This window comes from Tinamus guttatus, unplaced genomic scaffold (assembly GCF_059628265.1).
Source record: "Tinamus guttatus ecotype Peru unplaced genomic scaffold, ASM5962826v1 Tinamus_guttatus_pri_ptg000272l, whole genome shotgun sequence".
NCBI lineage: Eukaryota > Metazoa > Chordata > Aves > Tinamiformes > Tinamidae > Tinamus > Tinamus guttatus.
The window spans coordinates 1,860,367-1,882,680 of record NW_028288806.1 but is presented as its reverse complement, the minus strand read 5'-3'; the positions used below and the strand labels follow the sequence as shown (position 1 = coordinate 1,882,680).

Below are 22,314 nucleotides of genomic sequence, written 5' to 3'. Positions count from 1 at the left end.
GCAGCGCTCTGCGGACCAGACCAGAGGAGGGCAAGGGGAATGGCACTGCCTGCTTCCTCACTGCTCCACTTTAACCTTCTTCTTCATAAGCTTGGGATTTTGGATCTGGTATTTGTTTTTATTCTTACGTTCACGGGTCCTCGACATTTTCTGATCCTGTTGGGTTAAAACACATAATCTGCAGGGCGAGCTTTGTAATAGCAGCAGCGAGCACTCACACACACACCCATGTGTGCACCCACCTCTCTCACCTCTACTTTTCCATCTGTAGAAGGGAGGGCAGAAGAATGCCAACAGAAAAGGGTATTTGCTCCATTTCTGTATCAGCACCAGTTGGTTAGGGATGACCACATTTCGCATTGGGTGGTTTTTACACTGAGGCCTTGTTCCTAGCACACTGTACCTACAGGAGTGGTTATTCAGTGATGCCCAGGCTCTCATCCCTCACATCCCACCTGCCCTGCCTGCCCTTCCCAGGAGGAGCGGGCACCTGCCCTCTGCATGCCATGGTCCCGCAGGTCACACTGGCTTTCTTTTCCTTTTCTGGACAAGTGCACACATCCACATGCACATGTGCAAGCACTGGAGCTGCTGTGCTGATACTTGGAGGCTGAGTGCCAGGCAGGTGCTGGTGGGACAGGAAAAAAAGGGGTTAAAAAAAAGGATGCAGACTGACTCTTGCAAGCAAGAGGGCCAGGACTGGAAAAGCCAGCAAGGATGCTGGAGAGGGCACTCCGGGGGAGCCTGTGCTGCAACTGCCCCGCTCTCCTCACCCCTCTTCTCTGCCCCAGTGATCTCTCAGCATCGCGTCTCACACTTACAAGGCAGGACGTAATCTACAGCAGGATGAGCATATGTACACATGGACTGTTCCTTTTGCATGCTTAGAGAGAGCAAGAGCAAGTGTGAGGGAGAGAGAGAAAGAGAAAAAGAGAGAGAGAGAGGACAGACACATACGCACCTGCACGCATGCACACACGCACACATACACTGGGGAAAGAGAAAGACCCCTGGTCAGATTGAGGGGCAGAGCAAGAGAATTAAAATTAAAAAATAAAAATAGGCTTTTAGTAGAGCCGACACAGCTTTAGTTCAGGCCAGAGAGCATGATGCTGCAAGGAGGAGGGTATGGGAAAGAAGGGCTTTAGCAAGGGCCGGGTGCACAGGATGAACTGAAGAGAGGAAGGGGTTCTTCACAGGACGCCAGCGTGTAGAGAGCGTCAGATGACTTGCTCTGGGTTTGTTTGCCTTTTTTTTTTTTTCCTTTTTTTTTTTCTGCAAAAGTATGAACTGGCTGAGCATCAGCTCACAAAAATGACCAAGGGCATCCAAAAAGATAAGTGGCTACAATCACCAAAGCAAAGACTGCTTTCAGCAGAGGAAAGGAGTAGGGTGAAGGAGGGAGCAGGGAAAAGAGGAAGGAGGAGAGAAAAGAAAAGGGATCTCCTGTTTGATGGGCTCTGTGGGGCCTGCTGGTCCGTGTACATGGCAGCGTCCTCCGGCGACACAACCCTTGCTGGCGCTCTGTTCTCTCCCTTGCTTCATGTTGCCTCCTCGATGGTCGGTGCCGTGAGAGCCGGCTTGTCGGCATTCAGAATAAATGGTGCTGAGTCGTCTTGGCTGTGATTTTTTTTTCCTCTCCCCCCTCTTCACTCCTGAACGCACAAATGTTGTGAAAGAAACAGTCCTCTCTCTCTCTTTCTCTCCTTCTTTCTCTCTCTCCCTTTTCTTCGCTCTGTCTCCTGTAAAACGCGTTTTTTGTGTGTTGTTCGTCGTCGTGTTGTGTTTTTTTTAATTATTATTATTATTATTATTATTTTAAATTCTGATCTGTATTAACATTTGCTGAGTAGGCAGAGCAGGGATGCTGCCAGCAGCCACAGTGGGACGGCCAAGCTCACGGAGCCGCTGTCTACTCTCCCCGTGCCGGGTCCTGCAGGGTGCGAGAAGGAAGAGAAAAGAGCACGAGGTTACATGAAGGGTGGGGAGGGAGCAGGTTACACAGGGACACAGACGCACGCTCCAAAGGCAAGGCCGGCCCTGGGGCTGCAGAGTGGGACGGACATTGCAGATGAAGCCTGGTCCGGTGCAACTGGAAGCTCCCAGAGCTTCTCCTCGCCAGCCCGCCAGCTACCGACCTGCTTCCCCTCCTGCGCACGGCTCCGGCCTTGGGCAGCTTTCCCAAAGCGATGGCTGATTCAGAGAGCCTGGAGGCAGGAGGATGCACAGGCCCAGGGCCCGTCCTGCGGGCAGCCACCGTGCCCAGGCGCTCGGCCACAGCGGCTGCTCCGTTGCTGCCCCCAGCCCGTCCCTGCGCCATGCGGCCTCCTCCTCGGGCGGCCGCTCTGTGCCAGGGCTCCTCACAGTGCTGCGCGCCGCTGAGCGCCTGCTTGCAGCCAGACAGCGGCTCCTTGGGGGCCCATCCATCACCGGGGGCCGATCAATAAAACACGGGACTCCTCCCCCCCGCAAGGATCGGGTTCCTCATCGGCACCGAGGGTGCGTTTCCCGTGGCACGGCACCCCCGGGCCATGCCGTGCCGGGGGGCTGTGCTCTCCTACCGGGTGGGAAGCGCACCGGGATGCGCGAGCGCGCGGCTGGGGAGGCGGGGAGCGAGCGCTCTGCTGCAGCAACAAATAACGCAGGCTCGCTCCAGGAATACTAAGTGCTAGCGCTCCTGACACCCTCTCATTCATCCGCTCATTTATGGGCTTTTCTTCTCAGGAAGGCTTTTAAGGCAGGGATGCTGCTTTAAATTCACACTGCAATACCAAGCCTTGGCAGCCTTTTCCTTCCTTTCTTTCTTTTTTAAAAAAAAACAGGACAGGGATGCATTCGTGGCTGTCATTTCATAAATGCATGCTCATCACATATATATTTATATATACACACATTCCTATATGTATGCACACATATATACATGCAGTGTTTTACAGAGAAGGGTGTGGGAAGACGCTGAAATGTAGGCACGGGCGTAATGCCATCCATCGTGACCCTCTCTGCTGTGCAGGAAGACGCGCCGATGAGGCAGACGGAGCTATTTCTAATGGAGGGCAGGGAAAACCAGCTCCTTTCTGGACAGCCCAGGGGGACGGAGGGGCAATCGCTCTATCTCCCAGCCTACGGACCTCGCCAGACAAAGAGCTCTTTGCTGCTGGGTGGAGCAGCGGCTCCGCAGCCCTGCTCAGCCTCGCGGTTGCTATTAAATCCTAGCTGGGCACCAAAAGGAAGCAAATCCAAGGAAGATGTCCCCGGAGTCCCTGAAATTCTGCAGCACTTTCACCTGCGTGATTTCTTCCTAATGTAGCCCTCTACTCGCTGCATCTGCTGTTTGTGCCCTGACCCTTATTCTTTCTTTATTACAGCAACATTTGCTGAATTGTGCAGACAGATTATATTCCGTTTTTGGTTCCTTTATTTCAATTAGTCCTTGCTCATACAAGAATGGGTTTTGCTTCTTGTTTTAGGCAACAGGCACTTCCCCCTTCTCTGAATTCAGAAATACTCAAGTTCAGTAAAGGGACCTACCAGGACCTATTTCTCAGAGAGAGCATCTGTCATGGGTAATTAATTGGGGAGGGGAGGCTCTTGGAGACCATTTGCATCCCAAGTCAGTAGTTGGGAGGTCCCCAAGAGGTCTCCCTGGACCCACAAATCATGTCTGCTGCCCACAGTTTTCATGCATCACAGTCTTACTATTTGGCTAAAATACTGTTTGTCTAAGACACACGCGGATGCAGCTGGGAGAGCTACACAGTTGGACCTGCACTCTGTCAGTGAAGGTGCAAGGGGCCACCAACCCTTGACACGTGTGGGGCACACACGCCATCCAAGCTAAGGGATGCGCATTTGGAGGCATGCAGTACCCACCTAGGACTGCATGTATGCTTGGCCTTGCTTGGATAGCACTGCCTTAATACACACGTGGGCAAGACTCTGGACTGTATATGAGGGATGGGGTGGTGTAGCATGGCATGGTGCTGAAGGAGAGGGTCACCCCAGTGCCTGTTTCACCATGCAGCACCTGCATATAACCCTGGAAGCTGGAGGAGATCTCCACATGTTACAGGGGAGCTAGAGGAATTTACGCTGAGATGGATTTTAAAGATGCAAGGAGGTTAAGATAAAAACTGAAACAGATCTGGGGAATGTTGAACATTCATGCTGTGGGGGATGTATTACTCAAGAGCCAAAAAAAAAGAAAAAAGAAAAAATATTTAAAAAGAGTAAAATTCATGCTTGGAGTGACATTTTCAGCAAGAAATAATATCTATTTTCAAATAACTCTAGCTATTTTATTTAGTCCCTGTGCACAGAGCCTTACTCTTGCCGTGGGGAGAGTTTGTGCCTGTGCATGTGCACAAGTGGGTGCTGCGGCACCTCTGTGGGTGACTGTCCATGCCCACAGCATGGACATTCCCAACCAACTCACCCACAGCAGCATCAAACACACACCCGTGCACAGTCAGTGCAATTACACGTGTAACACCCCCACACATGCTCATGCACATGTATGTGTGCATGTACATCCACTCCAACGCACATATCCATACTCAGCACACACACATGCATCCCACATGTGTGCACACACATGCATGCACATACATGCACACACATGTGAATGCACACATTCCCACTACTCCCTCCACAGATGCAAGAGTATATTCCCTCCCAAAAACATGCACACACCCCTCACCCTCAGCACACATACTGATCACAGCACCACATGCAAGTGCACAAATACACAAATAAATAGAGCCCCCAAGCACATGGGCATGCTTAAACGTACATGCACACACATACATAGAGCCTCATGCACACTTACACACCCATACACATACATACAGCCCCATGCACACGGACACAGTCTCACACACACACACACAGAGCCCATGCTCATGGGTATGCTCACACGCACATACACACATACACCTGCACACACAAATACCCACAGCTCCGTGCACATGGGTACGCTCACACGCACATACACCTGTACACACATACATATATATATATATATATATATATACACACACATACACAGACACATATATACACACGCCCGCAGAGCGCCCCACGCACACGGGCGTGCTCGCGCACCCGCATCCCGCGGTCTCTGTCGCCCCCTGGCGGCCACCCGGGCGCGCTCCGTGGGCCGCAGCCCCACGGCGGGTAACCCCACGGGTGCAGCCCCACGGGCGCAGGCCGGGTGTCCCTGCGCAAGGGGAGCTGAGGGAGACACGCCTGGAGTCTAGTGCTGCTCTAAGGGGGACACTGTTCCCTCAAACGCAGTTCTGGCGGGGTCCCGCCGGCCGCGTGCACGCGATGCGTTTGACGGAGAACCTCTAGGAGGGAGCAACCCATCCGTGCCTGGCTGCAAGGCGCCGGGTGCGCACCATGGCACAGCAAAGGTTCAAACTCAGGCTGCTCTATGTGGCGTCTGGGCCAGCAACCTCTGCGATGCGCATGTCTTCCCCAAAGACCCACTTCCCCGTGCCCCAAAACAGGGAGTAGTCTCGGTTAAAGGGCACAAGGGGCAGGGAAGGGTGGCCAACAGCTGTCACTTTCTCTGCAGTCTCCCAGCGCCGTAACCTTGAGCCGGTGCCGTGGGAGTTTCCTCTGTGAGCTAATCTCCAGGGCAGCGCCGGCGAGTTCATGAACCTGCGATCATTTTGAAGGGGGCAGGTTTCCTTCCTTGTTGCCAAGCAAGGAAATGGGTTCCTGATGATGAGTTCATATGAATGCCTGGCAGCTTTTCACAAATACACCCTGAAGGATCCCCAAGCCCCAAACAGCTAAATGGGTTGGATCCCATTAATCGAGCCAGGAACAAGCAGAGCGAAAATGGGCAGAGGCAACGTGACTGTGTCCCTCTTTGTGGACTGGTGCAAATACAGTTGGAGTGCGGTCACACTGACCGAATGTGCTACAGTGGCCTCCTGGGGAACCTCACAACATGTTTCTGGGTGATTCACACTGGTGTCAGGGCATGAGGTGGCCTTGGCCAAGCTTTAGAGCAGTAGATTAGTGCTGAAAGGAACGGTGAGACCACCCTAACCCAACACCTCTTCCTATAGCAACCATGTCTGACCTGAAAAGCAACCACAGCAAATACACAGCAGTGCCCACACACACACAAGGGCTCATGCAGAGCTGCTCCTGAGGGCTTCTCCCGACATTTGTGGGAGAACAGCCCCAGGCTCTGAGCCAGGGGTCCCAACAAATGTCCATGATCTCACCTACTGTCTCACCCTCCTGCATGCAAGACCTTCCACTCCTCTGAAGACTAGCTGCAAGTGCTCATGTCAAGTGTGCTGCTTAAGCTGAGCTTTATCAGCCTGGCATATAAGCAGGGCTGGTGGCTCCAGTTATTGCTAAGGCTGCCTGGCCTTTCCCGTTATATGGCCCTATTTGCTTATTACTTTACAAGCACTGATAGGGCAGGTGGAATATTCCCTTGCTGGGTGCTTGCTCCTTGGGCTGATTTTAAGCTGAAAAACATCAGCCAAAATAGTTATGCTGTGTCTGAGAAAAAGGCTTGAGGAGGAAGAGTGTTATGTATTATATAATAATAATAATGTAAAGAAATGAAGCTGATGATGCTTCCTGAGAACATATTTCTGGCCCAGAGCCTTGCAGTGGCACCGGGGTCTTGTCTTTTCAGGCCTGCTCCTTCTCCTGTGAGTGGTGTAGGAAAGATCAGGGGAAAAAGGGTGCTGGGACATGGGTGAATAGTGGTGGCAGGGAAAGCAGGGTGCTCCTCACTTTCACAGGAGAAAAAAAAAAAGAAACACAGCAGCAAGATAACGAAGCTGAGAGCTGCTCTGTTCCTTAAGACCCAGCCTGCCTCAGGGAGCAGCAAACCACAGGAAAGCTGTTCCACTGGAGCAGGCCAGCAGTCTTGCCCACTGTACCGCACTCCAGAAGGTCCCTAGTGAGGGAGGAGTGTGCAAGCACAGGCCAGCATGCCCTGACATTGGCCTGAAATTCTCCCTGAGCCTCCGCTGGCGTGGCGTTGTCCTGAACCAGTTGTACACACACTTCATAGCATTTGATAGATTCGGTCTTGTCTCCCTGAACTTACCCAGGCACTTCTAGGCTCCCTGAACACTTGCGTATCCACAAACTCCCTCAGTTTCTACAGCAGCGATGTTACAGCCACATGTCAAATTTGGTTGTTATGCTCTGTAGGGCTTTAGGCCCTTGATGTTCACATCTCTGCAGGAATCAGAACTTTCTGCCAAGGAAACCCGTAAGAAAAAAGCTGTGCATTGCTATCGGATTGGAGGTCACTGAGCTCTCAGGTCCCACACTGCACAGCTGCAGGTCTTTGCACCAAAGCTGGAGCAGGGCTGTTGCTGAGGCCTCCCTGGGTTTTATGCAGGAGGTTAAAGGGAGCACACTTTTTTATTGTCAGAGGACTTGATATAGTGCCCCTGTGGCTTAAGCAACTCCCAGCAGTGCCTCCCCCGTGGCACAGGCCGAGGCTCCAGAGACCAGTCTAGCTGCAGCAATCACTGTCAGGGAGGCAGACTTCTACATCTGTGCTTTGCGGGTGCCTTTTCTCCTACCTTCCACCCATGGATCTGTACTGCTACGAGGCACTGGCCCACATGGACTTGGCTTAAGTGCTGAGAGGCCCCTATATCCACCTCATGGCTGGCACTGCCCCCATGGAGGGTACATCTCCTCCAGGGCTGGGGCTGTGTGAAGAGGGGATGGATACGAGCGGGGGCATCATAGGCGCATGGAAGAGGGTGTAGGTAAGAAAGGGGAAATCACCGTGGTGGTGTATGTAAGAAAGGGGTAATATGGATTCAGGTTACACGCAGAGCATCACTCCTGCACCGCCTGCACGGCCACAGCACAGGCAGCCATAGCAGAGGAAGTCTGCAATTGAAATTTGGGCACACTCCGTTCAGGATTTTGAAGCAGACAAGAGCAGAAGATGCTTCCAGGCTGGGGTGGAGAAGCGTACGAGCTAACGTGAGTATGCAGGTTGGATAGGTAAGGCTGGAAAGCAAGCCCAGATCACAGGACGCAGGGGAGAGGATGGGGAAGAGGCAGGTGCCAGGAAATGACACTTGTGGAAAGAGGGAGCTATCAGTACAAATGCAAAGGGAAGAATAAACTACTGGAATAATAATAATAAAGAAGGGATGCCAATTCCTGTATGCAGCTGCTGTGAGTCCCGCCCGCCTCGTTCGCCCCAGGTTCGCTCCGGCACGGCGGAGGCTGCGCGGAGCCCTGCGTGGCTGCTCCCGGCTCCCGCGCGCTGTCACACACCTCATTCCCACGAGGTGGCAGCCGAAGGCAGAGGAAAAGCCAAGGGGACCCGCATCACCGGGCAGCCCCGCGCGCCAAAAGGCTCCCGAGCTGCGAGGGGTCTGCAAGGGGAGAGCCCTGGTTCTCGTTAGCGCCCAGGCTTGCAGAACATGTAGCGCACGGCGTAACCGAGATCGCTCCTGCTGTCCCCTCGCTGCTCCTAGCTCCCTTGTGCAGCACGGGCTGCCTGGGCACCCAAGGCTCTCCTGAAATCGGGAGCTGAAGCTGGCTGCAGTGCCCACATCACCACCGCTGAACAGCCTCATGCGGCCAGGCCCAGGGGCAAATGCATTTGGCTGCGCAGAGCCAGGCACCCGAGTGCTGTGAACAATGTGATCGCTGACACTAGAAATCAAACCTATGGCTTCCCGGCTTTGCACGACAGACCTTTAAAAAGGGTGGTTTGAGCTGTAAGCAACAAGCAGATACATAGCTGGCTTATACCTAAAGCGCAAAATTGCGCTCCAGCCTGCACAGAAATGACCTATATGTGATTCACTGCCACATTCACTAATACGGAATTTCCCACTAAACCTTGGGTCCTTCCATATGAGGAAAGCAAAATGGAGACAGGAAAAGAGAAAGCAGGGCCCTGATTATTCTTTTACTCACACTAAGAGACCAGGACTTGGTACGTCTGCAGCACTGATGGAGGAAAGCCCATGGGGACACTTCAAAGGGCATCAGAAAGTCATGGGCTCCTTACGCACTTTGGTGAACGTGCCCTTGGGATCCCTCCAGACAGTGCAAGGCAAACCCAAGCATGAGAGGAGCATCGGTCGTCCTCTGAAGTCAAGGCCAAGAGGATGCATGGAACAGGCTAGGAGGACTTGCCTGTGGTGTGAAACAGGGTGATGACAGCCCAAGTGGAGCTGGGATGCTGTTTTTCAAAGTGTTTTGCATCTTGAGCAGTTCTGGGCTCTGTGCTGTTGAGAGGCCTACTCTAAGTGAAGGCCAGAGTCATGCTTCTTGAGCAAAGGAAATGACCAAAAATGAATGGGGTGAGAGGAATGAAAAACTATCACCAAAGAAAAAGAAGCAAGGAAAAGGGGTTCTGCAATATAAAAGGTCTCTCTTTCTCATCTCACTCCCCTGGGCCCTGGATGGGTCTGAGGTTTTGCACTTGCCAGAGCCTCTGCAGGAAGTCATTTTTCTAGTCTGTTGACTCTCTTGCCTGGGTTTCAGAAGATGAAATCTTTATTATCATGAAGGCTTAAAAGGAAGGAATACTGTTAATTCCATTTTCAAGGTCATACTTTGAAAGTTATTAATTTCTTTCTTCCAAGGCTTTGCACTCTGCTCTGAGGCTTTAGGGATTAGCAGCTTCTACTTAACTTGGGTTCGTCTGGCTTTTCTTTTTTTTTTTTTTGGCTTTTTTCTTTCCTGCTCCCCTTTGGAGAGGAGGACATGATTTGCACTCCTTGCTCTCAAATGTTCAAATTGTTTTGTTCATTACTTGCTTGTACCCTGTTTTCACTACCAGCTAATATCTGGAGAGTCTTTACTGGTAGGGGTTCTGCTCCTGTCATTAAAATTTGACTCTTACTGCACCGTCAGTAACTTCACTTTTCTAGAAGCAGAAGTTCCAATGTATAAACTAGGGAGGATGTCTTCTAGCAGCTCTCCAATAAGATTAAGGAAATGTCTCTGGTGTCAATCTTAGCACACTGTTTAATGTCTTCCAGAATTGGCTCATGTATATTTTTAGCACTGAACAGTTCTTCTCCATGTTTTGGAGCTCATTCCTGGTGTATTATGCACTCATCTATCATTCCCTGTGTTTCAGTGAAGATTCACTCTGTAATGGAGCTCACCCATCCTGTCCCGAGGCCTAAAGACTATCCCCATGACTGTATTTCTCCATGTCTTTCTAAGCATTCAAGAGATGACTGCTTATACCAGTTAGCCTTGAGCTGGTTTATGGTACTGCTATGCTAGAACTGAGCTATTATCCTGATCAATGAGGCTGGTGGTGACTAGAAGACCAGTATGTTTCAAGTACTTCACTACGAGATCTGTTCTGTAGATATCAAAATATCCCAGTATTTTCTCACAGTTGAGAAAAAAAAATCCTCTCACCCTTTTCATTCTTGCAGGAGACTTTAAAAAAGAAACAAAAAAAGAAAGAAACCCTTGGTAAACTACTGATACAAAATCAGTTACTTCCAACCCCCTTGTCTTCATATCATCCATGAAGACGCTCATCCTACAAGCAAAAGATACGAAAAATATGTAGCACAGGGTCACAGGGGAGAGCTACGCTTTTCCTCTTTGCTTGCACTTTCTGAGGATATGGAAATTCCTCCCCCTCTTCAGACCTCCAGCACACCCATGGGCACTGCTCCCTCTCCTCGGCAGACCAAAGGCGACAGCAGTATGCGGCTTGGCTTCTCATTAGGGAACAGCCAGCTATGGACAACATGTCCCTTCTCAACCTGAGTGCAAACAGTCCTAGGAAGCCAGCTTGTTAATCAGAAGCCTCTTGAGCCTCTTGAAAAATTAATATTTTCATCAGCTTTATGTATGTTTGTTTACCCACTTTGTCCCTGCAGTGCTTTTCCACATGCTTTTCTGGGTAGTGTATACGAGATGGGTGGGCTGTGAGCAGAAATGCAGAAGGAGGGTCTGCGGGAAGGGCGTCCGTGCAGGTGAGGGAGCAGGAGGAGAAATAAACGAGCGTGGAGAGTGACCAGCACAAGGTTATTCTCCTGCCCTGAAGACCACGGCCACCTGTACCGTTTGTGTGCCCATGTGCCAATGTGCATGCCTATCTATAACACCCACCGTAACAACGCATCGTTCCCGCGACCTGATCCCTCACGCCATCCTTCCCTTGCTCCTGCCCATGGATCCCTTCCCTGATCTGCAGTGGATAGGCAGGTGATGGTGAGGAAGGGCCAAGAGCAGTTCCCCTTTGCTCTCCATGCCCCTGGGCCTCTTTGCTCTGCTGAGAGGTCTCCTTACCCATGGCAGGGCAGGCCTGCCAGAAGTTGGCTTTTTCTGCAAGTCTGATTTCTACAGAATGTTTTTTGCTTTTTGCTTTCCTTTTTTTTTTGGTCTTTTCTCCCCTGTGCACCCCCCCCCCCGCAAATCCCACGCCTTCCTCCCATCTCCCGGCTGTTTTTGTTTTTAGAGAGTGCGCTCAGGCAGCTGTATTAATCACGCAAGCCCAGCCATGTGTAATGTGCTTTATCAACAGCAGAGCAGGCATTGAATGGCAACTGGTTTGCGAGCAGGCCCGGTGCAACGCCTGAGCCGCGAAGATAAACCTGCCGCTTCCCAGACCGACTTACCAGCATGGTTAGTGAATGGAGAGACTGTTCACTTGGGACAATAACCAGAGGGGAAGGCCAATTTGTTAGGCAAATTCTTGCAGTGGTTTTCAGTGGGAATGGAAAGTAGGGAAGTGGAGGAGGAGGATCAGGGTGGGAATGGCTCCCTGGCCATTTTCTTCCTAGAGAGAGAATTTTTGTGTGGGTTTAAGGATTAAATCAAGGAAACGGTGGCTGCTCTTCACCTTCCTCCTTGCTGCCCTCCACACTTGAGTTCTTGCTAGCTGGGCCGGCAGCTGAGCAAGGGAAGTCAGAAGAGCCAGAGGAAGAGAGCAAGGATTGAGGCACGACAGCTGTGCAGTGGGTACAGCTTTCTCCAAAAGGGAGAAGGTTCAGCTGGTGGCTCCAGAAGCTCACCTAGCATACAGATGGTATCAGGCCATGAGCATCCTCCAGGCTGGGATATCTGGCTCAGGAGAGTCATTGTGTACAACGAGTGCTGCTCTGCAGGGGAACCTGTGCGTGCTACAGCTCCAGGGCTATTCGTATCCCTGCACGACAACGGATTTTCCGTGGCAGTTGCTCTCCCATGAGTTTGTTGCTAATCTCTTCCGGGCAGTTGTGCGCATTGTTCCCTGCCTGGCTTCACCCAACCTCCACGCTGCCACTGGCTGCTCGAGTCTGCATCTCTATGTCGCAGTGTTGTCCTGCGTGCTGCAACCAAGCAAAGCCACCCCCGTGGCTAAAGAGACCTTGAAATGTCTTGGCTGTCTCAGTGCAAGGGCCTAGCTCTAAGGAATACCTTTCTGGACTTCCAGTCTCAGCTCTTAGCCTCTGCTTGTACTCTTCCTCACTTGCTGGATTCTCCACAGCATTGCTACTGGAGAGGGTTATGCAAATATATGCAATCTGTGGCTCATTTTGAATAAATCATTCTCAATTAAAATTAATGAAGAAAAAGTACAGAAGCAGATGAAGCAATAAAGTCATCTTTCTCTCTCTCTCTCCCCCCTCCCTTTCCCTATCTTTCCCTTTTTCTTGTAAGAAAGCTAGTTTCTTTTCTTTTCTTTTTTTTGTAGGAAGAAGCAGATTTTTTTTTTTTTTTTTTTTAGAAAACAGTATCAGCAAACAGAAACTGTCTGTTGCTATCCAAAAAATACCAAGCAATGTTAGTAGCCATAGAAATAGAAATAATTACTGGCATTTCTTTTTTCTGTAAGGTGGTGTTTCCAGCTGAAAGCCAACAAATCCCCACTAACCCTTTTGCATTACACTATAATTACATCTGGCTTGACTTTGACATTTTTAACTGAATGGTCAAAATAAGATAAAATGTCACCTCTTGCTCAATATCTATGAAGAGGCAAGAAGCAAATAGCCCAATGTCTGCCTCCCTCTTCATTCTCTCATGTCCTTCCTGTTGCCTTGGCCTGAAATGTCAGCAAGTTCAGCCTGGCTGAGTGTCCACTCTGCAGAGTCATGCCCTTGTGCACTCACCATGTGAGAAGGCGCTTTTGGGGGAAAGCTGGCTGGACACCATCAGCGGGCAGCGAGGTGAGCCTTGAGCTGAGCTTTCTGTTCTGGGTGGCGGGCATGCCAGCTGAGCTCTGCCACAAATGCTGATGCCCAAAGATCAGCCAGCATTCAGGGAAGACAGAGGCATGCTCTCTCTGCTTAGTTAAATACACATCAACAACACGGTGAGTACCACCCAGTGAAGTACTCTTGAATGTCTGAGAATTAAGAGAAATACCTGACATACAAATGGCTCCAGAAATGCATTCCTATACTTGGTCCCTACAACCATTACTTTCATCTGCTGGTTATTTCTGTGTCACAGTAGGACAAATTTGGACATTTTGGCCTCCTTATGCTTCAGCTTCTTCAGCTCTACCAAATAATGAATCATTTTAAAGGTTGTGAAGGTTTGGGTTTTCACTGACCCTTTCTTGGACTCCCTCTGGGTAAACAAATTTTGGTCTCAGGGGGGAGAGAGGATTTCAGAGATGGATGGGTTTCTTAACTGGCCACACTGCACTGAGATGATAGGTTCCTGTGGGCTCTTCTAATGCTACTTGATAGTCAGCAAGCCCCCTTTATGGTCTGATGTATGTTTCCACCTTTTTCCCCTAAATTTCAAAATATTCAGATGTTTACCTTTTGCCAAAACTGAACCAGCTCACGGGAGAGCTGTCTGCAGAGCAGCACCGCTAAGAGCATGCACGCAAGGAACTGAACGGGGAGCAGCGATGAGTGGAGGTCATCACTGTATCAGATATTTTTCGGTTCTCACAGCTATGACCTCCATGGGAAGGGAAGCAGGGAAGAGGGCTGAGAGAGTGTTACAACAACAACAACAACAACAAAAAAAAAAAAAACAAGCTGTGTTTTCCACTCTGGTCATCAGATCCAAATGAACATCTCTTTCCTCCCTTCCCCCAGCTCCCACCCTCCTGATAAAGGCATTAGTGACAGTACAGGTTGCAGCTAAATGCAGACTAAGCTACGGTCTACAGTCCATCCAGGGTCATTCTCCAATCTGTTTGCCTTTTGACAGAAAGACAGGACTGCTTGTTTTCCTTTTCCCTCCCCCTCCGCCAATTTTATACACACTACTGCTATACGTCTTTTGTCATCCTGTTGATGATGACCAGGTCGCAAAGATCAGCTTGAATGCATGATGCCCTTGCAAGTTAGCCTAGCTGGTTTTGGATGTTGCCACTCACTGGGACACAAAGCAAGCACCAGCTGAGGTCCTGGTAGCCATATTTCAGTCTGAGAAGGCCACTGATTAATCTGTGGTAAACCTTGGTCCCAAAACTCCTGGCAGCAGACTTACGGGTTTTGAAACCTGTCACTTTGGTTAAGACATTTCTGTGTAGACACCTAGTAACCACGGGGGCATCTGTGTTCTAAGTGCTGAGGCTGAGGACTGACAGAGGACTGAGATGGAGCTAGTGCCACAACTGCAACAGATGCCTTTGAGGCTCAGCAGAGATCCCAGTGGCCCTGACCTTGGCACGTTTTCTGGGGAATGTGCAAATTCTCACATTCCAGAGGAGACTCCTTTGAAAAGCCTCTTCATGATGCAGAAAGATCCCCACCATGACATCCTGACCTTTTGCCATCCCATTACAATGTGATGTTACAGTGCAGGCAGGAAGATGGGATGATGTGACATGATCCCAGAAGACATTACAGGGAATTTTAGGGGCCTGCCACAAAATCAAGAGAGCTGGAAAATGTGCTAAGGACGACTGTACACAGCCGAGAGCTGAATCAGCTGGGCTTCACCAGCGTTCTAGGAAACAGCCTCATCAAATTCAAGTCCCATGTATTTAGTATAGCAGGCTTCTTCTGAGCCTCTTGCCTGAAAGCAGCATGTTTCCACAGCAGCTAGCTAATGATAGCCATGGCTATTATAAGTATAGTGTTCTCCATGCCCAAGCATCTTCTTTTTAAAATCAATGCTCAAAAGTAGGAAAGTGTTATGGAGGCTTTAGAGAAATGAAATTGAGGGAGGTAGAGGAAGCAGGACATGATTCTGGTCACTGAGAAGAGGCTTGTTTAAGAGCCGAGGACTGCATCCCAGAACATAAACTCATTGGGGAGAAAAAAAAAAAAAAGTCAAACAAGAAAACTTTAGGCCTAAGGTTTCTCTGAGGAGGAAAAGCAAACTTTGAGATAAGTGTCAGTATCCGCTCTGAATGCCCACATTAAGGAAGCTGCTTGGGGCTTTCAGAAAACAAATGAGGCCTGGAGTATTTAAATTCTACTTTTCCCCCTTGGTAAAATCCTCTTAACATGTTCTGGCTCACCAAAGATACCCCAGTATTTGGCATCACAAATTCCTGAAGCCTCCTTGCAGAAGTTATGTCATACCCGGATGTTCCTGAAGACATTCTCAGGAGAACAGGGAGCAGTCAAATGTGAAAAAAAAACCCTCCAAACTTCAAAGGCAGAGGGTAGAGTGTCTTAAAGGATTGACTAAAGCTCTGCAGGATGGCCTTGGCAGCCTGATTAGAAGGGGCATTTGGAACGGAAATCTAGGCCTTGCTCATTTGTAGTTTTTGCTTTATCATTTACCTTAATGTGCTACTAATTCAAAACCTGCTGTAAACAGAGCTGGCTATGAAAAAAATGAACATTGCCTGTCTGTGGAATTTAAGGATATATAATAAAAATAATCATAAAATGAAAGAGCCCTGGGTTTTCCATCAGACAAAATTATTTACCATTGAAAATTTTGCTTAAAAAGAATACCCAAAGTAGGAGAACTCCTCAAAACCTTACATCCCGAACAGCCTCAGCAACCTTAATTTCATATCCAAGCACGAGTTTCATTTGCAGCACATACGATAATGGTGTTTAATTGGATTTATTTTTCTACGCTAGTTTCCCAGTGGTCTACTTTACTACTTTTCTCAGCTCCTTGAATGTTATTTACAAATCACTCTCTGGGATTTAATTTTAATGGTAGCTTGATTTCTTTTTTTTTTTTTTCCTTCCTTTTTTTTTAGGTACTTTTCTTTAATTGTGTTTGCAGATTTGCCTTTTAAATAGGCAATTCCTGAGCGTAAGTTGCCAAGAGCAGAGCTTCATTTGAAAAAAGAGGGGAGTAGTTAAATGGAGCTGATGTAACACCCAGCATTTATTGTTCTTTTCATGGGAGTACATGCAGGCGCTGTACTTGGGCAAGTGCCCTTTCCCAAAGCAATCTGGGTTCATAAGGACACTCCATGTCAAAGCTCTGTGCAGACATTAACTATTTGGAACTCAGAACATCCCGGTGACTTCAGTACTGATATCTTCATCGCATGGTGGTAAAACAAAGATGTGAAGGAGTTCAAAGGAAACCATTTTTTTAAGTGACTAAGGGAACTGGTTGCCTTACTGTTGGTTTAGTTTCAAATACCTGGAAAGAGACTCATTTCTGGAACTGCAGAGTCTCTGGACTCTTGCAGAGTCTCAAGGTTGCATCCAAACTCCAAATCTCATGCAAGTGCTGGCCATGCTGCCTGGACCTGAGACATATTTGAATAGCATGTGGCAGAGATGTGGAAAACACCCAATACTCCCATTTCCTTCATAGCTTCTCTCTTTGGAATAAACCAGTCACAGTAGCGTCTCACCATCTTATGTGCTTTGACCTTGTGCTTCTTTTCAGGCTGTGTCCCTCAAATGCAGTACTGTGTGACAGATGTATCTGGGTGTGTTTGATAGAGGAATGACAGAACAAGGTGTTTCACTGTGAATGGTTTGCACAACTGGAATGAAAACTTCTTGCTAGCAATTTAATTTTTAGCTGCTCACTTGTTCCCTCCACCACTCCTCCACTGCAAGATTTAGGTCTGCTTATGCTTTTCATCCAAGTCAGAATATGTAAGTAAAGATAACTTGGGACTGGAATATATATTAGTAGTGCGTCTGATGACAAATTGAACCTTGCTGAAGACTATCCAGACCTGGATGAGAACACAACATCAGAGGCTCAAAGCTTGGCTAAAGGTTGTTTCTGTTCAGCTGATTGGTTTTGCGGAAAGGGAGGGGGAAGAGGAAGGACAAGGAAGGTGAGAAAGGAGCAAATGACATGCAGAAGAAAGAGGACAGCTCTTATTTTCCCATGTTACTGAACTATTTTGCCCATCCCTAGCTCTTAGTATTTATCAGGATGATGGAGAATGACCCGGCTAGAGAGCTACGTTAACATAAAACATATACTGACCTGGAAAAGGATTGGGGAGTGTGGGTAAAACTCGTTCTAAGGGGGGAAAAAAAACAATAAGCAACATGCAGGAGAAAGGATGAGCCACTTTTCATACCAAGCAAGCAGCAGTTACAAACCTGATCAAGTTGTCCATCCTCAAAGCAGATGAACTACAATAGGTTTCCTATGCAGAGCATTTTGCTAGCAATACACCTAATATACATCAACATCCTCTGGGACTAGGATTCAGACAGATGCAATTTGAAGAACTAAACAAATAACACCCACACAACAAGAGGCAATAGCACTTGCAGTGAAGCAAATTGGAGTTGATAGGCCACATCATCCCTCTGGCTTTCAAAGAGCACAGGAAACTCATGCCACCACCCTAGAGCCCCTCTCAGCTACACCTTCTGCTGGAAGCTATGCTTTGGCAGAGAGGTGAACTGTGGAAGTCCTCCACCTGTAGCTACTGCTTTCACTGAACCCTCTCCCCAATGGACTTCTTGTGAATGACGGGTCCCTCAAAGACGTGAGCATGGGAATATCCACCCAGCTGAAGCCTCATGGGTGGTGTGTTTCTTTTAAGCCTTTTGTCTTCCTACAAGAACACAGTTTGCAGAGCTGCTTGATTATATGTTTTTAACAATGCATTCTTGCTGTTCATCACAGCAGAAAATTGCTACTGCTGACTTCATACTTTGCTTTTTCCATGCCAGGATCTCAAAGTATTGCCCAGACACTGAGTGAAATCAGGAAGCAGAACCCCCAGTCTGAGGTAAAAAGTAGCATTAATCCCATTTTACAGATAGTGCAGTTGATTAACAGAGCAAAGAAGCAATTTGCCCAGGGTCAAATGTTGAATTGCACAACTAGGAGCAGAACCAGGAATACAAGCCCCTCCTAGAACTGTCTCTAATCGGCGAGTTTCCCTTCATTACCTTTGGTGCTTGTTGGATACCCTGTCCTGACTGAGACAAATCCCTACTCAGGGGCTGGCCTTTACGCAGTCGATAGAGCTGCACAGATAGGCTACTAAGCAAAAGCTGACAGGCCTGGAGCAACAAGTTCCCTCCTGGCCTACCTGTGGAAACAGTGTTAAGATCACCACTGATAGACATAGAATCATAGAATGGCTAAGGTTGGAAGGGACCTCTAGAGATCATCTAGTCCAACGCCCCTGCACACGCAGAGTCACCTAGAGCACGTGGCACAGGACTGTGTCCAAGCGGGTTTTGAAGATCTCCAGAGAAGGAGACTCCACAACCTCTCTGGGCAGCCTGTTCCAGGGCTCTGTCACCCTCACTGTTAAGAAATTTTTCCTTAAGTTCCTGTGGAACTTTTGGTGTTTCAGTTTGTGGCCATTACCTCTAGTTCTGTCGGTGGCCACCAGTGAAAAGAGGCCAGCACCATCCTCTTCACTGCCTCCCTTGAGGTACTTATAGACACTGATTAGATCCCCTCTCAGCCTTCTCTTCTCCAGGCTGAACAGGCCCAGCTCCCTCAGCCTCTCCTCATAGGGCAGATGTTCCAGGCCCCTGATTATCCTTGTAGCCCTGCGCTGGACTCTCTCCAGCAGCTCCACATCCCTCTTGTACTGTGGAGCCCAGAACTGGACACAATACTCCAGATGCGGCCTCACCAGGGCTGAGTAGAGGGGCAGGATCACCTCCCTCGATCTGCTGGAGACGCTCTTCTTAATGTCCCCCAGGATCCCATTGGCCTTCTTGGCCACAAGAGCACACTGCTGCCTTATGGTCAACTTATCATCCACCATGACACCCAGGTCTTTCTCCACACAGCTGCTCTCCAGAAGGTCGGTCCCGAGCCTGTACTGGTGTCTGGGGTTACTCCTTCCCAGGTGCAGGACCTTGCACTTGGCCTTGTTGAATTTCATGAGGTTTTTCACCGCCCAGTTGTCCAGTCTGTCCAGGTCCCTCTGGATGGCAGCGCAGTCCTCTGGGGTATCGGCTACTCCTCCCAGTTTGGTAACATCAGCAAACTTGCTGAGGGAGCACTCTGTGCCTTCATCCAGGTCATTGATGAATAAATTGAACAGGACTGGACCAAGGACTGACCCCTGGGGGACCCTGCTAGCTACAGGCCTCCAACTAGACTCTGCACCGCTGATCACCACTCTCTGGGCCCTGCCATCCAGCCAGTTCCTAATCCACCTCACTGTGCACTCATCTATCCCACACTTCCGGAGCTTGCCCAGGAGGATGTTGTGAGGGACGGTGTCAAAAGCCTTGGTGAAGTCGAGATAGACGACATCCACCGCTCTCCCCTCAAATGCTTGGTAGGCTACATTGGTCTCCCCTCAATGTGCTTGGTAGGCTACATTGGTAGCTGTTATTATTCTTGGGTCAACCTAGTCCTAACTATTTGGATACCAATGCTCTTTATATAGAACCCTTGCTGCAAGGAGCTACTTTCTGACTAGCCAGAGCCCATGGGGACACAGCAGGTCAATCCCATCCCTGTGGCCATGGCAGATCTCCCGCCCTCGCTGTGCTAATAGAGCTGTTTGAATCCACAGCGGGCACAGGGGAAGATTGTCTCTTGCTAGAAAATACACAGCTAGCCTGGATCTCTATGTTTATGTAGCAACAGGGGACTATTGTTCTGTAAAAGCAGGCTGTTGTGCTGACATGACTTCCTTGTTATTCAGTTTGGTTAAATAACTCAACTCCCCTTTACCTTCTTCCTGCACAGCAGGCTGCAGGCTGCACAGCATAAGCAGTTAAAGCAAAGCACTACGGCCTCATTATCACGCTGCTTTCTATTCAAGGACTCTACCTCAGTTCCCCCAGCCTGCTGTGTCCTGCCTTTACTGTTCCACTCTGGCTCAGTGGCCATGGCTCAGCCTTGTACCACCCGGCTGACACCTAAGAACCTTCTCTCCTCTCCTGCGTCCCCCAATTATTGACAGCCTCTGAGAGAACCCTGAGTTTGCACCAAGAGCCGTCCACTTCTGTCACAGTCAAGCTCCAAACCCTCCAAGCACTGTAAACAAATAACTGTGTGCAACAAAGCATGGGCAGAGAGGTAAGAGAAGGGGTGTAGTAAATGTGCGCACAGACCTGGCACTCACACCAGGGCACTACCAAATAAAGCATTTGAGGCAAGTACCAACTTTTCCTAAGAATGTGTTTGTTGCTGGGATTGTAACTGCTGGACTAAAATGATAACTGTATCTGAAGCCTCTTGAGGAGACAGTGGTGGGGGCGCCCGCTTGTTGCTGCTTCTAATCAGCACTGGCTGCTGCTTCACCTGCAGATTTCCTTACTCACTGCAGGGTGCAGAGATGCAAGCTGCAACAGATGTGGCAAGGGGTCTGCTGAGGAGGTGGTCTCCAATATTTGAGACAATTTAGCTAGCAGGAATGCATGGGGATGTGCAGCAGTGCCCTGCTGACTCCTGTTTTATCCTCAGGGATGGGCTAGCTCTGCAAGAGACAGAATCCAACTAATTTGGAAGAGCTTTCATTTCTCTGCCTTGCTGGACTGCAGCAGATGCTGTCCATATTTCTGTGTGCCTGTGCACACGTGTGTGCTTGCTTGGAGCATTGCCCAGGTGCACGCATATAAAATGCATGTGCATACAAGCCTATGTAGGAATATGCTTGTATGGCAAATACCTACCTGGTGTGTACGTGCACATAGTTATACTTTGATGTAGCATAGACAGATATAAATTTTGGCTTTGCTCTTAATATTTGCCATAACATTCTGTTAGCTTAGTGTAAGGAAATAAAAGAAGTTCCTTCCCTCATAATACACGCCGGGGGTGGGGGGAAAAGAACAAAACAAAAAGCTTTCCCTTTTTTGGCACTACGCTTCACCTCTGTTGTTCTGCGATGGCAGCCTTGGCTTGACCTCGCTGCTAGGCAATTTTCACAGAGATCCTCTCTCCCAAGAATGTAACTGCCATTTTCCTAAGTTTGACGGTATTTTCTGTTTGTGAGAGTTACAAAGCATATTCCTAGGCTACTGCAGGCCCGAAAACCAACAGCTCACTATGCTGAGAAACACGGACCTGCCTTCCAATTCCTGATACCCAGATGTGTGGTATGGTCTTGCATGGGCTCTAGTGCTCGGCCAGCCCTTCCCTCAACTAATTCTACTCAGGGAAGGAAAAGAGAACTTTGGGGGTTACTTTCTTTTGTATCATTCTTCTGTATCATTTCCCTAGCTCCCCTTTTGCCCTTCACTTAAGGCACAGATGCCTCATCACTGACTCTGTTTTTTTCTTCACTACTCACTGCTGTTTTTTCGCTGCAATGAGACATCGAGGAACCAACATTGTGCCGGCCTCCCCAGTGCGATGTTGCCCTACAGTAAGCTTGTGCTCTATTTAGAAGAGAAATAAAATTCCTCCCTGCTGATTCAGTCCACCTCATTCTAGGGAAGAAAAATCACTCAAAGTATTTGAGTATTTGCTGTACCTTGCAAAAGCTTGCTGCCATTTTTCCCTCCTGCCAGGGTGTGTGGCTGGGAGTGTGCATTGTCTGCTATTTCAGCTGTTGTGTGATCTGTAAAGCATTTTTTTTTCCAGCTGGGCTGATAGGTTTTTTGGGGGGCTGCTTCCTTTATAAGGCTTTAGTTCCTTCACTCATCTCCTCTCTCTCTCTCTTTTTTTTTCTTAATCTCAGAAATAGCAACTCTTGTCTGCCTGTTTTTTTCTCTCTTCCACACTAACTAAAAAGAGAACAAAGATTTCTTGAAATAATATTCATAATGGATTTCTCTCTCCGCACTTTGAATGGCGAAGAATTTGGGATTAACTAAGCAATAAAAAATAAAAGCTAGAAACAATCTGACAAAAATCAGTAAATCTTTCTCTCTCAGTTCCTGAGCCTCCATTCTCTCGGCTTTTGTGATGTTGCCCCTTCACAAGTTTTCTAGAGTTTTCCAGCATAAACAGGACTTCAATGTCTAAGGTAAAAATGCTAAACAACACCTAACAACATGAAAAAAAGAGAGCTTTCTTCCTACAGATCGGAAGGAG

General features: G+C 48.7%; 1 protein-coding gene across 3 annotated transcripts in view; it reads right to left on the bottom strand.

Moving 5' to 3' along the window:
* Nucleotides 1-766: 766 nt before the first annotated feature.
* Nucleotides 767-22,314, bottom strand: part of LSAMP (limbic system associated membrane protein) — a 952,895-nt gene continuing 931,347 nt past the window's right edge. For 2 of the 3 annotated variants that reach the window (XM_088527273.1, XM_088527272.1), the window contains 2 exons: nt 17,323-17,358; nt 767-1,933 (listed from right to left, as the gene is read on the bottom strand). In XM_088527273.1, the coding sequence (XP_088383399.1) occupies nt 1,836-1,933; nt 17,323-17,358 (134 nt within the window). In that variant the 3' untranslated portion in view covers nt 767-1,835. The remainder of the gene's footprint in view (nt 1,934-17,322; nt 17,359-22,314) is intronic. The other variant, XM_088527274.1, reaches the window with a different exon arrangement.